The sequence below is a fragment of the Primulina eburnea genome, chromosome 1 (assembly GCF_022965805.1).
Source record: "Primulina eburnea isolate SZY01 chromosome 1, ASM2296580v1, whole genome shotgun sequence".
Taxonomy (NCBI): Eukaryota; Viridiplantae; Streptophyta; class Magnoliopsida; order Lamiales; family Gesneriaceae; genus Primulina; species Primulina eburnea.
Window position 1 is genome coordinate 55,999,277 of NC_133101.1, and position 15,126 is coordinate 56,014,402.

At 33.9% G+C, this 15,126-nt stretch overlaps 3 protein-coding genes across 3 annotated transcripts; all 3 read right to left on the minus strand.

The window, feature by feature from the left end:
• Positions 1 to 2,555: 2,555 nt before the first annotated feature.
• On the minus strand, positions 2,556 to 4,164 carry LOC140832235 (bifunctional protein FolD 2-like). The gene is made up of 5 exons (XM_073196136.1): positions 3,922 to 4,164; positions 3,511 to 3,694; positions 3,276 to 3,433; positions 2,962 to 3,174; positions 2,556 to 2,876 (listed from the first exon to the last, which is right to left on the minus strand). The coding sequence occupies exons 1-5, from the start codon at positions 4,024 to 4,026 to the stop codon at positions 2,646 to 2,648; spliced, it is 891 nt and encodes a 296-aa protein (XP_073052237.1). The 5' UTR covers positions 4,027 to 4,164; the 3' UTR covers positions 2,556 to 2,645.
• Positions 4,165 to 4,299: 135 nt separating this feature from the next.
• LOC140832243 (glutathione S-transferase APIC-like) lies at positions 4,300 to 5,345 on the minus strand. Its single transcript, XM_073196147.1, has 3 exons — positions 5,199 to 5,345; positions 5,053 to 5,101; positions 4,300 to 4,826 (listed from the first exon to the last, which is right to left on the minus strand). The coding sequence occupies exons 1-3, from the start codon at positions 5,343 to 5,345 to the stop codon at positions 4,381 to 4,383; spliced, it is 642 nt and encodes a 213-aa protein (XP_073052248.1). The 3' UTR covers positions 4,300 to 4,380.
• A 1,463-nt stretch (positions 5,346 to 6,808) lies between these two features.
• LOC140832251 (autophagy-related protein 18a) lies at positions 6,809 to 12,049 on the minus strand. Its single transcript, XM_073196159.1, has 4 exons — positions 11,136 to 12,049; positions 7,886 to 8,090; positions 7,178 to 7,304; positions 6,809 to 7,063 (listed from the first exon to the last, which is right to left on the minus strand). Exons 1-4 carry the CDS (start codon positions 12,021 to 12,023, stop codon positions 6,973 to 6,975), a joined length of 1,311 nt encoding a protein of 436 aa, XP_073052260.1. The 5' UTR covers positions 12,024 to 12,049; the 3' UTR covers positions 6,809 to 6,972.
• Between the last annotated feature and the right edge of the window lie 3,077 nt (positions 12,050 to 15,126).

Genomic DNA, 15,126 nt, shown 5'->3' on the forward strand with positions numbered 1-15,126 from the left:
ACAAATCACTCAATAACAAGTATGCTATCAAATTAAGTATTATTTTTTTAATTAATATCAACAAGTATTGTGAATGCATATTAATGATTATTATACATGAATAGTCCTTAGCATAATGAATGATCACCAATAAGTATTGTGAATGAATACTAATAAGGATGATATCAAAAAGTATTCACATATTATTTAATGAATACCAACTAGTATTGTGAATTAATATTAATGAGTATTTTAAATGAATAACCATAAGTATAATGACACAATACTGATAAATATAATGAATAATTACCAACAAGTATTATTGATGAATACTACTAAGGATGATCAAATGAAGTATTTCTTTATTATTTGATGAATACCAATAAGTATTTTAAATGAATATTAATGATTATTTTAAATGAATAGTCATAAATATAATGAAAGAATATTGGTAAAAATTTTAATATTTAATGGGCCACATCAATTATCATCTGACAAAAATTAAGTGTTATTTCATGAATGTCAAATAATTTATTCAAGATTAAATATAAAGTGTATTTTTGAAAGTAAAAATAAACAAATTTTAGTATTTAAGAGGCCACATCAAGTATCTCATGACAAAAATTATGTATTTTCCATATCAACAGTATTGTGAATGAGTATTAATAAGTATGATATCAAATTAAGTATATTCTTGGTGTTTATGAATATCAATAAATATTTTGGATGAATATTAATAAGATAGTGATTGCAAACACTACCTAAATATTATGGGTGAATACTAATAAGGTATTGATTGCAAACGCTACCTAATACATTTTTCAAAAAGAGTGGGTCTCATGTGAGACTGTCTCACTGATCTTAATCTGTGAGACTGGTCAACCCTACCCATATTCACAATAAAAAGTAATACTCTTAGCATAAGAAGTAATACTTTTTCATGAATTACCCAAATAAGAGATTTGTCTCACAAATACGACCCGTGAGATCGTTTCACAAAAATTTTCGCCTTCCAAAAAATACCAACAATGATTGAATTTATGGTTAATCGCTCGAGATCCAATATTTTCTTTCACATTTGGAGCATTAAAATAGCCAAATCAAGTATCTGAATCATCAAAATAGATATTTTGTAAGTCAAAATAAATACTTATTTTTATTTCATGATGAGTGATGACTATGTTTTTTTTTAAAATTAAATGACATGACTAAGTATCCTAATGTATTTTCTATTAAAAGACCAGCAATGACTGAATTTATGGTGATTGCTCGAAGATCTAGTATTTTTTTAGACATTTGGAGTATTCAAATAGTCAAATCAAGTATTTGAAACCCTATAATAGCAAAATATTTATTGGTATTCATAAACACGAAGAATATACTTAATTTGATATCATACTTATTAATAAGATAGTGATTGCAAACACTACCTAAATAATATGGGTGAATACTAATAATAAGGTATTGATTGCAAACACTACCTAATACATTTTCCAAAAAATACCAACAATGATTGAATTTATGGTGATTGCTCGAGATCCAATATTTTTTTTACACATTTGGGGCATTAAAATACCCAAATCAAGTATCTGGATCCTCAAAAATAGATATTTTGTAAGTCAAAATAAGTATTTACTTTTATTTCATGATGAGTGATGAACTATGTTTTTTTTTTAAATTAAATGACATGACTAAGTATCCTAATGTATTTTCTATGAAAAGACCAAAAATTACTGAATTTATGGTGATCGCTCGAAGATCTAGTAATTTTTTAGACATTTTGAGTATTCAAATAGTCAAATCAAGTATTTGAAACCCTATAATAGGTAAATTATAGCTCCAAATAAGTACTTACTCTTATTTCGTTATGAGTAAGGAATTATATTTTTTTAAAAAAAATTAAATGACATGAAAAAGTCATCCTAATATCTTTTCATTAAAAGACCAACAATGATTGAATTTATGACGATCGTTCGAAGATCGATTATTTTCTTAAATATTTGGATATTCAAATAGTCAAATCAAATATTGAAACCCCAAAATATGTACGTTTTAAGTCAAAATAGTTATTTTTTTCTTATTCCATGATAAGAGATAACTATGTTTTTTTTTAATAAATGACATGAATAACACATCTTAACGTATTTTTCATGAAAATACCAATAATGATTGAATTTATGACAATCCTCGAAGTTCCAATATTTTTTTTACTAATTTGGAGTATCTAAATATCCAAATCAAGTTTTTGGAACTCCAAAATAATTATTTTGTGAGTCAAAATAAGAATTTTTTTACTCATTTTTTTTACTCTTATTCCATTGTAAATAAGAAAAATGACAAAATGTAAACTTGAATTTTCGGGGAGTTAAAACTAAAATTATGTTATCTATCTAATTTATAAAAAAATATACCTAGATATTGAATCTTGATTTAAAGATGGAAAATTGTATTTTATTCAAATTTACCCTTAAATGAAAACCTATTTAATTAAATATTTATTTTTAACTGACAAAATTATATATATATATTCAACCGGTTGTTTGTCCTAATCTCAATAAAATACACATTAAATAAAAATGTAATCCACAGCTGGCAAATACTGTTCTTACACACGAGATATTTGAGATGTATATTATATTTGTTTCTGGAACAAAAAAGATGCAAAATCAGAGCTCAATAAGCCGCTTGGCTCCGTCCAAGGTATTCTTCAGCAGCAACGCGAAGGTCACCGGTCCCACGCCACCTGGAACCGGAGTAATGCATCCAGCTACCTTGCACGCTTCGTGGAAGTCCACGTCTCCCACGAGCCTGTAACCGGACTTTTTACTCGGGTCATCCACAGCATTTCTCCCAACGTCGATCACCGCAGCACCTGGCTTGATCCAACTGCCCTTTATCTGACAATTATGGGTAACAATAAAAGGAAAAGACTAGCAACACTGAAAGAAACTTGCAGAAATATAAGTTGATTAGTCTGGTTACCATGGTTGCTTGCCCTGCTGCAGCAATGATAATGTCAGCTTCACGAATGATACGCTCTGGTTCCTTGGTGCGGGAGTGAACCACGGTAACAGTGGCATCTTCTTTCAGAAGTAGCAGGGAAACTGGTAAGCCAACTATGTTACTTCGACCCACGACTACAGCCTTCTTTCCTCTGACGGAGATGCCACTCCGCGATAGAAGCTCTAGGCAAACCTGTTTCCTCAGGAACACAAACTCTCGCAAGATGTTAGAATAACCTGTCTGCGCATGTAGGGTGCCTGTGTGATGTCATATCAATACATGGATGGGACTACCTTTGGGGTGCAAGGGACGAACAAAGGATCTATGCCTTTCATCGCTAACTTGCCAATATGCGAAGGATGAAATCCATCGACGTCTTTGTCAAGTAATATTTCGCTCAAAATTTTCCCTTCACTGATATGTTTAGGCATAGGAAGCTGCAGCATTATACCTTCAACAATCACACAAGAAGAAAAATCATCCAACCAAACAAATGAAATGAATACACAAGCTCGGAAAACTACCAACCATGAACATCAGGATCCGCATTCAATTCATGGACTTTGCTGATTAGTTCTGCCTCGGGTACTTCCTCTGGCAGATTCAGTACTATGGACCTGATTCCAACTTCATCGCAAGCCCTCCTTTTCATATCCACATAGCTTTGTGAATTCTTCCCTTGCCCAACAACCACCACAGCTAATCCGGGCACCTGAAATTATCTAGACTCAAAAACTACAACACACAAAATATCCAACTCTCGTGTATACGGTATTTTATGCAAGAAACATAGTGAGCAGTTAAAAGAACAAAAATGTTTAATTGCTAAGTAGTTTGAATTTCTTTTCCCATTTATAATCATGTGCAACAGCACCACATCAGCGCAAAATGCAGAAATGATCGATCGTGATGGATTTCACAGGCGCAGAGATCATATACTTTGCCATAAGTCTGAGAGAGATGGCGCACTTCAGCGGAGATTTCAGACTGTATTATCTGTGCTATTAGTTTACCATCAATGATTGTGGCTTTATGATCTGACATAGTTTCGTGACGACGGAATACTCTAGTTTGTAAGGGGACGATGGTGGAATGGATATGGTGCTAATGGAGGCTGCCTTTGGTTTTTCTTTTGTTTTGTCCCCTACAATTAACAATGTTTGTTGTAGTTTACTCTCTCAATCAATCACTATTTTTATTGATTGTGTATGTTTCACGGGTTTTTAAAATTGATAACTTATTTAGATTGCTTTTCAATAATTGAGTTTCATGGATGGGTTCGCTTTCTTCTTGAGAATTTACAGTTATATCAGATGATTGTGACATATGCCGTATTAGTAAAATCCTCGATTTTTTATTTAAAAGTAAGTAGATTTCCTTAAACATTTCATTTCGGACTCAAATCTTGACCCCATGAAGAACTTTTAAACAAGCAAGCCTGGCCAATATATCAGCACACCATGCGCTCACGTGCCTCCGCTGATCAAACAAAGTTTTAGCTTTGGTTTTCATCAAGTAATTAATGATAGGAACATGATGCAAATCAGCCAATGTGAAGCTGTCTCCTCCCAAGTATTTTGATTCGGCTAGCCGGGCTTCGTAAACATCAAGAATTGGAGCTAACTGACTCTGCAGTTGCTCCACTGCAGCTTCATCTGAAGTCATGCCTTTGAGTGGCTTCATTAGAGTCTCTGTGCTTAGCTTCGAAGCAAACACATCGAATTTCTGTGCTTCAACTTCTAGCCATACTGAGATTATTGCCATCTTCTTTGGATCTTGATGTATCAGTGGGGTTCCCTTGTCAGCATATTGGTGTGCAATGTATTGTGTTACTGCTCTTGATTCTGTAATGCATTCAAAATTGTCAAAAAGTTGTTAAGATATGAGGTTAAACATTGCATTTATGGCCATTGGCAAATCCCAAAGTACAAGAATCATGATGTGTTGCTATTCAAATTTTTTTAAAAAAATCAAATTTATAAATTTCACCCAAACAAAAATACAATAGGTGCCACACACTGCGAACTAAAATCTTGGGTTGCATGGTTTTGGGGATTGAAAGAACTTTACCAAAGAGCTTTAAATCCCCATCTTCGAAACTTGGTACTTGACCAAATGGCTGTCAAGACATGAACATACAGATGTCAGAAACCATTGAATTAGTCGAAAATCGCAAGTTTATTATCACGGTATCGATTTATGGGATTTGTTTTTACATTGATTGAAATAAAGGGCTGGTTCTTCTGCTGAGCAGTTGTTAAATCAACAAACACAAACTCATATTCAAGATTTTTCTCTGTCAGGCAGAGAAGAACTCTCTGTGTTGCTGGAGAATATGGATGCCCGTATACCTTGATTGCCATAACTACTTGAAAACTAAAATCAAGAAAAGTTTTGGATGATTGAGAATGGATGTGAAAGCTGATTTATGGTGTATTAATAACATGGGAATGGCATTTGATTCTGCACATCACTGGATTTTTTTTAAATCTGGTACAAGTTGCCAAAATTGTTCATAAATCAAGTCATGATTTTTCATATCTGTGAATCAATTTTGGTGATTCTCTCGCATTTATAATTTGATTTTGAAGTCATTATGTTTCTTTGTCGTGAGTAAAAATTATATTTCTTATTCTTTTTCAAAATTCGAAATCTGGTCTTGTTTGTTTAAATAGCACAATCAACATTATTCAGATTTTATATTCACTAAATGCTCTCATTTACATCCACAATAGATATTCTTTAAATGAAAATTGCGATCTGTCAAAATCTAGACTTGGAAATTATTTCGTGCGCATTAGTTACCTGTCGCTGGGGATTCCCGACAAATCAATAACCAGTAGAATAATTAGAACTAGCGCATGAAGACGCACGCTTGTTTACATAGCTATAAATTTGTCAGCATTATATGACAAATTTGTTTCTAAATTAAAATTTACATCAAATAAATGGTAAATTAATTAAAAACAAGAAATTTCAGCTAAATTTTGAATAGCAAAATGACTTCACCAAAGGTGGTTTCTAAATGGTGTTGTCTTTTTTATATAACTAGTACATCGATGCACGTGTTGCGTGCTTGTATAATATTTTTTATAATTCATTTTATTTATATTTAAATGAGAATCAAAATATAATTATAAAAAATAGTGAAAGACAACAATGTAATTTTGATATATAAATTTAAAAAAAATTAAAAAATAAAAAAAATTAAAAAATGACATCAGTGAAAATTGAATATATACTTAAACTCAAGAAATAATGACTCTAACTGCTGAACTACATATAACTTACAATAAAATTTTAACGTTTTATTAATATATATACTTAGTAAAATAGACCATGACACCAAACTGTTACTTTAAGTACTTCAAATATAATAAAATAGTATAGATAATAATAGATATGAATTTGGACAATTTTTTGAAAGGGATTTTGTCAAAAGAAAATAGTGTTTTTAAGCTCTTTTTTCTCTTTGAAAATAACCTTTATGAATACCAATACCAGAAACCCAAAAATACGAGCTTTTCTATCAAATATTAAACTCGTTTCGGTTTCTCTTCATGACTTCAGTTATTTTTAAAACCAAACCAAAAAATTTCAATTTAATTGGACATTTCTAAGCTCCGTACATCAGAATAACCAAACCGACTAACGATTTTAGACTAAGCTTTCACGTATATCAATTTTTTTTTTTTTTTTGCAAAAGAAAAATCAGTGATGTGTATAAAATATGGAAGTGGCCACTTACATATGGACAAAGGCATGCAAAGAAACGGTAAACTTTTTCCTTATTTCAAGGATTGTAAAGGTTTCTTTATTAAAAATAAAAATAAAAGATTAACTAGTTTTCCAGCAGTTGGATACTTCCGCACTCAGAAATTTTTTACATCATAACGAGGCAAGAAATTTAAAGAAGAAGAAAATAAAGAGTAGAAGAAACATGGGAATACTTATGCACATATATATATATACCCACCATATATGTATATTCTAAAAAGCGTCTTCAGGCTTGAGGAAATTGTGATACTCCAATTGTGTCATTTCTCCACCAGTGGCTGGGTCAAACTTGCATTGATAAAAACTGCAGGTAATTTCAGTAAAATCAGGATATGATATTTATACACCAATCCAATCCAAGAATTGCCCTTCCATCCAATACAACGTTAAATCAGGAGAGACGGTTAAGTTAACTGACCTTCCATCCAATCCAAGAATTGCCACTGTATTCTTTTGGTGTCCAAAAGCAACAATATATTGTGATCCTTCAGGCAGGCGAAACTGAGCCACCGACCATTCCGAGCTGAAATATTTGGGCAGCACTCCTACAAAATGAAATTTCAACTAAAGCCGAAAATCCCACAAAAGGTCCTACATGCCAACTACCTGCTTGCAAATGCCAATTACTCGTCCTCTGAGAGAAAGGGTTATACATGTCAAGCTTTAATTGCTTACATCTATTACTGGCAAAACAAAAAAACATAATAGAATATCTGGAGGAACAAAATGCCATATTTTTGCTGCACAAGATACATCGCAATCAAAGCAAGGTCGTGAATAAGTCCAGCTCAAACATCTCGATTGATTATTTCCACATTGTATTTGGTAAAAGAATTTTGAAAATTAGTGTGATACTTTACTTCGGGAATGAGTCCTCGCATATCTTTGGGTGCCTAAATTGTTGTTGGTTTACCGGTAGCTGAACTACAGGCACAACTGAGATAAATCCAACCAACCAGTTTTACAAATCCTTAATCTCTCAGAAGATTGATATCTTCTTTTAAAATATTCAACTAGAATCTAATCAGTAACATCATTTCATTTGTTGTTAATCATGAAGAAAAATAATCATTTTGCAATACATTATCAAAAGAAACATGAATAACAACTTAATCCAATTATTTACCTTTAATGAAAGAAAGTGAAGAACTCGATGTTACACCGGAAGGGTTCGAATCTGAAGAGCTATTGGCCTGATCAATTCCAACATTTGCAGTAGCCTTCAGGCTAAAAACATGAACAGTACCCTTATCACTTGAGACTGCCAGCCACTGGGAAGTAGGCGAGAAAGCCAAGCTATATATTTCTGCTCTGTCTGCACCCCGCCTTACCTGTGTCATATTTTAAAGTGTTCCCTTCAAATATTTGTTGTTTAATAAATGCTTGGTTTGAATAAATAATCTGTCAGTGCACATGGCTTGATAAGTTTTATGGTGGTGGATTACTGTGGTCAAAAGTATCCACATCCTCATAGTTTCTACATATAGTCAATCCCAACCAGTTCGGGATTCAGGAAGAGTTTTCTCGTTCACATATAGTCCAGGAACCAGGTCGTTATCATGAGGGACTATCCTACTAAAATTGAAACTTAAATGAAGCATCACTAATCCAAACCCAAGCCCCATAAGAAAAAAAATAATCAGGAAGATTCTAGCAGATTGTGAAGGCTCATTTAGATCCCCTAGACGAGCCAAATTGAAACTTGAAATTAACCAATTCTCAGCTTGGCTTGTTTGTTTGCTCTTGTAGCTCAAACCTCAACTCTTATGCTATAATGAGGGGCATAATCACACAATTTGGAGTTTGGACTCTAGAACCACACTGTTGATTTGGATGACTCAAGAAGTTGATTTAACGTTGTCTATTATTATTCGAGGATTTTAATATCTTTATAATATATTTATTAAAAGGATTTTAGGTGGTATCTACAACTAGTAGTAGACTTTTTCTATAATTTTAGTTGATTAGGACTCTGTCTTGGTTAAGTTATATAAATAACTCATTGGTTGCTTAATAAAATAATAATTTTTGCATTCTCCATTTGTTCTTCTCTTGTTATTCTTTTATTTTGCTTCCCAAATAACCAATAAATTGGTATCATAGACACGTTCTTGAGAGATCTGACAGATTTCAAATTTTTCAGAATGAATTGGGAAAGTTCTTTCACCACAATTGCACCTTCATTGTTTGATGAAAAACAAATTATCAAGTGCGATCTATTAAAATGAAAGAATATATGGATGCTAATGATTTGTGGGAAGCTTTTGAACAAGAATATGAAATTCCAAATCTGCCTGACAATCCAACGGTTGCCCAAATCAAAAATCAAAATAAGAAAAGCAAAAGAAATCTTGTTCACAACAGTGTCATCCTCTGTCTTTACCAGTATTATGACACTGAAAACAACCAAGAAAATCTGAGAATTTTTGAAAAAAAAGAATATGATGGATGTGAAATGATTAAAGGGATGCAAGTGCTGAATTTAATTCGAGAATTTGAGATGCAAAGGATGAAGGAATTAGAAATGATCTAGAAATATTCTGACAAACTTCTCAGTCAACAAGACCGGACTTCTCAATACAAATTTTTCAGGTTCTAGAATTGTACAAAATATCTTGGTCACAATTATGGAAAAGTTTGAAGCCACAATCTCAACCTTGGAAAATTCAAAAATATGTCAAATATTACCTTGGCATTATTGTTAAATGCACTGCAGGCATAAGAACAAAGAAGACTAATGAGGCGGGAATCATCTGCGGAGGGTGCTTTTCGAGCCAAATCACATAACAATTTTAATGACGAGAACAAGAAAAATTATGATAGCACTTAAGTCTTTCCACCTTGCCTCTACTGCAAAAAACAAATCATCCACAAAATAAATGTTGGTGGAGTGTTGAAGCAAGATGTCAGAAGTGTGGCCAGTTAGGACACGTGGAGAGGATTGCATGACTCCACAACAAGGTGAAGGAAAAGTTACTGAAGATCAACCTCAAACGGAGGAATTGTTTGTGGCATCATGTTTTGCATTGAATAACTCGACAAAAAGTTTTTTGGTCGATAGTGGTTGTACAAATCACATGACTTATAATTGAGATCTTTTCAAAGAACTTAACAAGATAGTCTTTTCTAAGTTAGGATTGGAAACCGACAATATATTGAAGTAAAAAACAACGGAGCAATAGCAATTGAAGGACACTCAGAATTGAAATTAATTTATGATGTTTTATATGTTCCTAAACTCAATCAAAACCTTTTGAATGTTACTTGGTTGTTGGAAAAAGGCTATAAGGTGTTGTTTGAAGACAAAAATTGAGTGATCATAGATGTCAAAGACATGGAGATATTTAAAGTCAAAATGCAAGGCAAAACTTTTGTCTTAGATTTAATGAAGGAGGAACATGTTGATGCACCTTTCATGAATATAAACAATTTGGTGAAAACTTTAGTTAAATGGAAGGAAGAGCTCCCAAAATATGTTGCCTAATCAATATGGGAAACAACCAAGGCTTTTATTTCAACAAAACAAGATCTGTAGGTCTGCACAAAAGCTATAATTGATCCACACAAATGTAGGAGGACGAAAGAAAGTTTCAGACACTCGTCAACAAAATGGTGCTATGAAGAGGACAAAGCATATGCATTGCGCTAGTGAAATTCATCTGGCTGGCGAGGCCAGGTAGATCTATGTGAGGTCTCCTTATCCGATTCAAATGGGAAGGCCAACATCTTTTTGTCAAAAAAATTCCTAGATATGCTAAGGGCACAAATTTAATTGTAGCCAACCAGAACAAATCTCCTGACATCATCAATATATCATGCACAAACAAAAGCGAGCCTATTCATTCTTCGATGGCTTCAACATTGGAAAGCGGATGAAGTATGCAGCTTAAGAACCAATCAGTTTTAATTTGAATGGCTCAAAAAGCTGATTAATGTTATCTATTAATCAGTATTCAAGGATTTTAATATCTTTATTATATCTTTTAGGATTCTATTTGGTATCTACAACTAGTAGTAGACTTTTTTCTATAATTCTAGTTTGATTAGGACTCTGTCTTGGTTAAGTTATATAAATAACTAATTGGTTGCTTAATAAAATAATGATCTTTGCAATCTCAATTTGTTCTTCTCTTGTTATTATTTTATTTTGATTCCCAAATATCCAACACACCTTGATCACAATCTAACATTAGCATATCAATCACCTTAAGTTCTGAGACAAATTAAAATATTGGGTTAACTATAGTAAAACTCAAAGGGGACTGTGAAGTTAATTTTTTTACAAAAAATACCAATTTCAAGACAAAAGAGGTAATTTGGTTTTGGTGAAGGTTGTGCCTCGTCATCTCAAATATATACAACACACTATAAAGTACCTCTTGTAGTAAACTCCCATCATGGGTGTTAAAAATTCTGACCAGCGTCCCTTTACTGCTCGCAGTTGCCAGCAAATTCCCATCCTGTGACAGCGTGAAGCATGCAATCCTGGAATCATGAGCCATGATAAACTTAGTCCTCTTGGACGCATAATGCTCCACTCTGACCTGTCCCTTCTGCAACCCTGGACAAACCAATACAAAGGAGCCCATAATCTGTGACACTGCGCATAGTCCCTTCGGGTTTGCAATCGTTTCAATCTGATGCAAGAGCTTCAAATCCGCAAAATTGTACACAAAAATCTTCTGTTCGAGAACAACCACAATTCGATCCCTCCTTAATCGAACACCACGCACTTCTGACCGAAAGGACAATTCTCCAATGCAACGGCCTTGATGATCGTCCCAAATCATAACTTTATTCAATGGATAGTGCGGTGAATCGCCTCCACCTACAAAAGCCAGGATGTTGCACCGGAACAGCATCTCAACAGAGCCCACGCCACCGTTACCTTCGAAATCGCGTCTAAATATCTCACGGAAGGGATCACAATTATAAATTCGGAACCCACGTTCGGTTCCGGAGGCGAAGCAGCCGTAGTCCTGGTTGAACGAAACGTGGAGGAGTTTAATTGGGCTAGGGGCAGGGACCGGCCTAGCGTGAGAAATAGGGTTAGGGTTTGGGAAAGTGGAACTACTGTCATTAGCAGGAGAATCGCGGACTTGGGCATCGGAAACGGCGTTATAGGGGCTCTCTTCCTCCGGCGGCGGGTCTGGTTGAATCCGATGTTGCTGCTGATGTTCGAGGTACGGCTGGAGCATGGGGGAGATGAAACTCGGATCCGGGTTCGGGTTTGGGTGGGAGGAGAAGCTGGAAAGAGTGGCCATTAGATTGAAGTAGAAGGAAAATTTAATTGAATAACTTTTTTATATATATCAGGGGGCCTGCGATTACGCAATTTATAATAATGTAGGGATGGAGGGTCAAACTGTAATTTAACAGGATTGAACAAGGAAGGCAGATTTGTCCCAAACTGTAATTAATTTGGTTTAATCTTTCTTTTGGTGCGTTGATTGGAGGACAAGTAATTTAAAAGATCTAACTTTTCTTTTTTAAAATATTACATATTATTTATAGTTTGCACAAATTAGTGTAGGCCTGCTATTAAAAAATAGCCTTATATAGTGTATTTGTTCACTATATAAGGAGGTCATTTTTTTAAAAAAAAAATTTGACCAGGTCTATTTCTCCAAATATCCCCACAAACTTGTGTAAAAAAGTGAAAATTTTAATTTTTAAAAACAAAACAAATTTGAACACTTTATTTGATGATTTTCTAAGCTAATATACATTAAAAACAAAAAAAATTAAATGAAAAACGATGTTGAAACTAAAAAAAAAAAAAAATCCTTGACATAACTATTGTATTTACACAATTGATAGAAATCAAATTAAATATAAAAAATAAATAAAAAATTGTTGGAATCTAGACGGAAAATGACGTATGATAAGCACAAAAAGTGTTGTCGTTTTGTCTTACCATGTATTTTTCCTTATCTGGCTTATGTGTATCCTCATTTTTACAGTATTTCATTCTGAATTATTATATCGTGTAGTGTTGATGAAAGTTCGAAAAGATGAGAAAATTGTGAAAAGTCAATTGGATGTTACGTAAGCAAGACCCTCGAATGAGTGCCGGAAAAAAGGAGAACAGTGGTAGAAGTTGAGCCAAAGGCCAAATAAGAACCCCTGCATATGTGTTCTAGGCGTTGATTAGAGATTATGAGTTGAGAAATTATGTCACTATCACGCACGCACTCACACGAGCACGTATGCGAGCGGGGGTTTATGAGGAAGTTGAATGAGAAAATTCTGTCACAACCACGCGAGCGTGTGGGATATTTTTTGAATCCTTACCTATTGGAATTTGGAACTCTATATTTTTCTTTTCAAATATATTTATGGCTCTATTTTGAGATAAAAAAGCCCAAAAATGGAGGATCACTTTTGACACTTCATATTGACGGCTAGAGTTTGGAAGAAAGGAAGGACAGCTTAAGGAAGATTCATGACATTCACGCTGAGATTTTCAATCTTTCTCTTTCATGATATTATTGTCATGGACCTATTTATTTATTTCGAAATTTATGGAGTAATTTATTTTGACTGAGGGCTCTTCCCACCGACCAAGATGGCATAGTTACTTCGTGATATTATACTGTATGTTCTATATTGTTAGATGCAACATCAAATGGCAGCTTGTTCAGAAAGACTCCAACACCAGCTTGGGAGATAATTTCGAATATGGCCAAAGTAATGTGATTTGGCTAGATGCTTAGCGAGAAAAAAAAAAAAAAGGCTGGAGTACTTAAAATGGTTGCTTTGATAGTGCTCACAGATAAGATTGATGTTTTGACTCGCCATTTGTCTCAGCTGCGGTCAAATCGAGTGAACCAAGTTCAAAGAGTATTCATAGAGGAGCAATCAATGTCTGACACCGAAAAAAAAAATTATTGGGAATTAGGGACAACAACAATACAATCCTTATGGAAACATCTATAATCCGGATAAATCATCCAAAAATTTTCTTGGAATTCTACGGAAAATATGCTAAACCGGCCCCAACCACAAATGCAGTCAAGACGACTACCCTGCACCACCACCAGAAAAACAACAATATGGAACAATGGTACCTGCTACACCTCAACGATTCAAGCAAGAGGAGTGAAAAGCTGAGTTTTGAAGATGTTATGATGAAATATGTGCTTGGGACTGAAACAAAGATACAGAATCAGGAGGTGATACTGCATAAGTTGGAAACTCATTTGGGCCAATTAGCCAACCAGCTAGCCACACGAGTGTCAAAATCATTGCCTACATGGTTCGTTGTCGCAGAGATCGGAACGGATACTACCGTTCCATTTACAATGAAATTTCGCGGAACGAGTATTTAAAAAAAATATTTAGAATTATAAAAATTAAAATAAATATCATTTAAATAGATTATTTGATGTAAATAAGAAATTTAAATATTTTTAAAATTTTATTAACAATTTATTGAACACAATTTATATCGTCATTTTATTTAAAAAATTTCCAACCATATCAAAAATTAAATATACTATTAAAAATTATTTGTATTTAATTAATTAAAACTGTAAAATATTTTCGCTAGTAGCGACTGTTTAAAACAAAACCGTCGCGAATTGCGTTCCGGTTTGTTATATCCCCGTTTTCCACCGTTATATCCCTGTTTTCGGTATATGAAACACCGATACAAGCCATCAACCTACACACCCCAAAACCTCGTCAAGGTTGCTGACGTTCCGGCCGTTCCGTTCCCGTTTCGGCGAACCATGATTGCCTAGAAACAGAGAAAAGAATCTTAGGTATGTAAATGCTATCATGGTAGTGACACAACCACCAAAGGAGGAGTCTGAAGAGACTGCCAAGAGAAAGGATGCGGGGAAGCCAAAGCTTGAAGATTCAAAGGAAATCCTAGCTCTGCAAAATCCTCGACTGTAGTTTAATAAAGGAAAGTGTTTAGATTCTAATGCCTTAGCTCAAATGCTGATTTATGATAGTTTCTTGAAGGAAATATTGACAAACAAAAGAAAGTTGAATGATCTTGAGAAGGTGACTCTAATTAAGAATGTTCGTATGTGCTCCAAAACAACCACCAAAGTTTTAAGATCAAGAGAGTTTCTCTATACCTTGTGATATTGGAAATATCTCATTTTATAAGGTGTTTTAATTTCGCGTATCAATTAATTACCTTATTCACTTGCTAAGAAATTAAAGGACTTGGACTCGAAGTGATGGTGGATGGAAACACAAATTGGTGGGAATCATGGCATTAACAAACGTAAATCCACGTTAGTGAATGATCCACTTTGTCACCTTGAGCTTGAAAGAGGAATTAAAGTCATGCTATAGACTATAAATTTAGCGTTAGTTGGTAGGCAACCCAGTGTTCTTGTTATTTTCCTT

What these genes read in the sequence shown, in the direction of transcription:
- LOC140832235 (XM_073196136.1), bottom strand. Translation starts at nt 4,026, where the DNA reads ATGTCAGATCATAAAGCCACAATCATTGATGGTAAACTAATAGCACAG. An exon ending in TCTCTCAGACTTATGGCAAA is followed by an intron (nt 3,695 to 3,921) that starts GTATATGATCTC and finishes AGATAATTTCAG; the next exon opens with GTGCCCGGATTAGCTGTGGT. An exon ending in CAGCAGGGCAAGCAACCATG is followed by an intron (nt 2,877 to 2,961) that starts GTAACCAGACTA and finishes CATAATTGTCAG; the next exon opens with ATAAAGGGCAGTTGGATCAA.
- LOC140832243 (XM_073196147.1), bottom strand. Translation starts at nt 5,345, where the DNA reads ATGGCAATCAAGGTATACGGGCATCCATATTCTCCAGCAACACAGAGA. An exon ending in AGCCCTTTATTTCAATCAAT is followed by an intron (nt 5,102 to 5,198) that starts GTAAAAACAAAT and finishes ATGTCTTGACAG; the next exon opens with CCATTTGGTCAAGTACCAAG. An exon ending in TGGGGATTTAAAGCTCTTTG is followed by an intron (nt 4,827 to 5,052) that starts GTAAAGTTCTTT and finishes AATGCATTACAG; the next exon opens with AATCAAGAGCAGTAACACAA.
- LOC140832251 (XM_073196159.1), bottom strand. Translation starts at nt 12,023, where the DNA reads ATGGCCACTCTTTCCAGCTTCTCCTCCCACCCAAACCCGAACCCGGAT. An exon ending in ATGGGAGTTTACTACAAGAG is followed by an intron (nt 8,091 to 11,135) that starts GTACTTTATAGT and finishes AATATGACACAG; the next exon opens with GTAAGGCGGGGTGCAGACAG. An exon ending in TTCACTTTCTTTCATTAAAG is followed by an intron (nt 7,305 to 7,885) that starts GTAAATAATTGG and finishes TTCATTTTGTAG; the next exon opens with GAGTGCTGCCCAAATATTTC.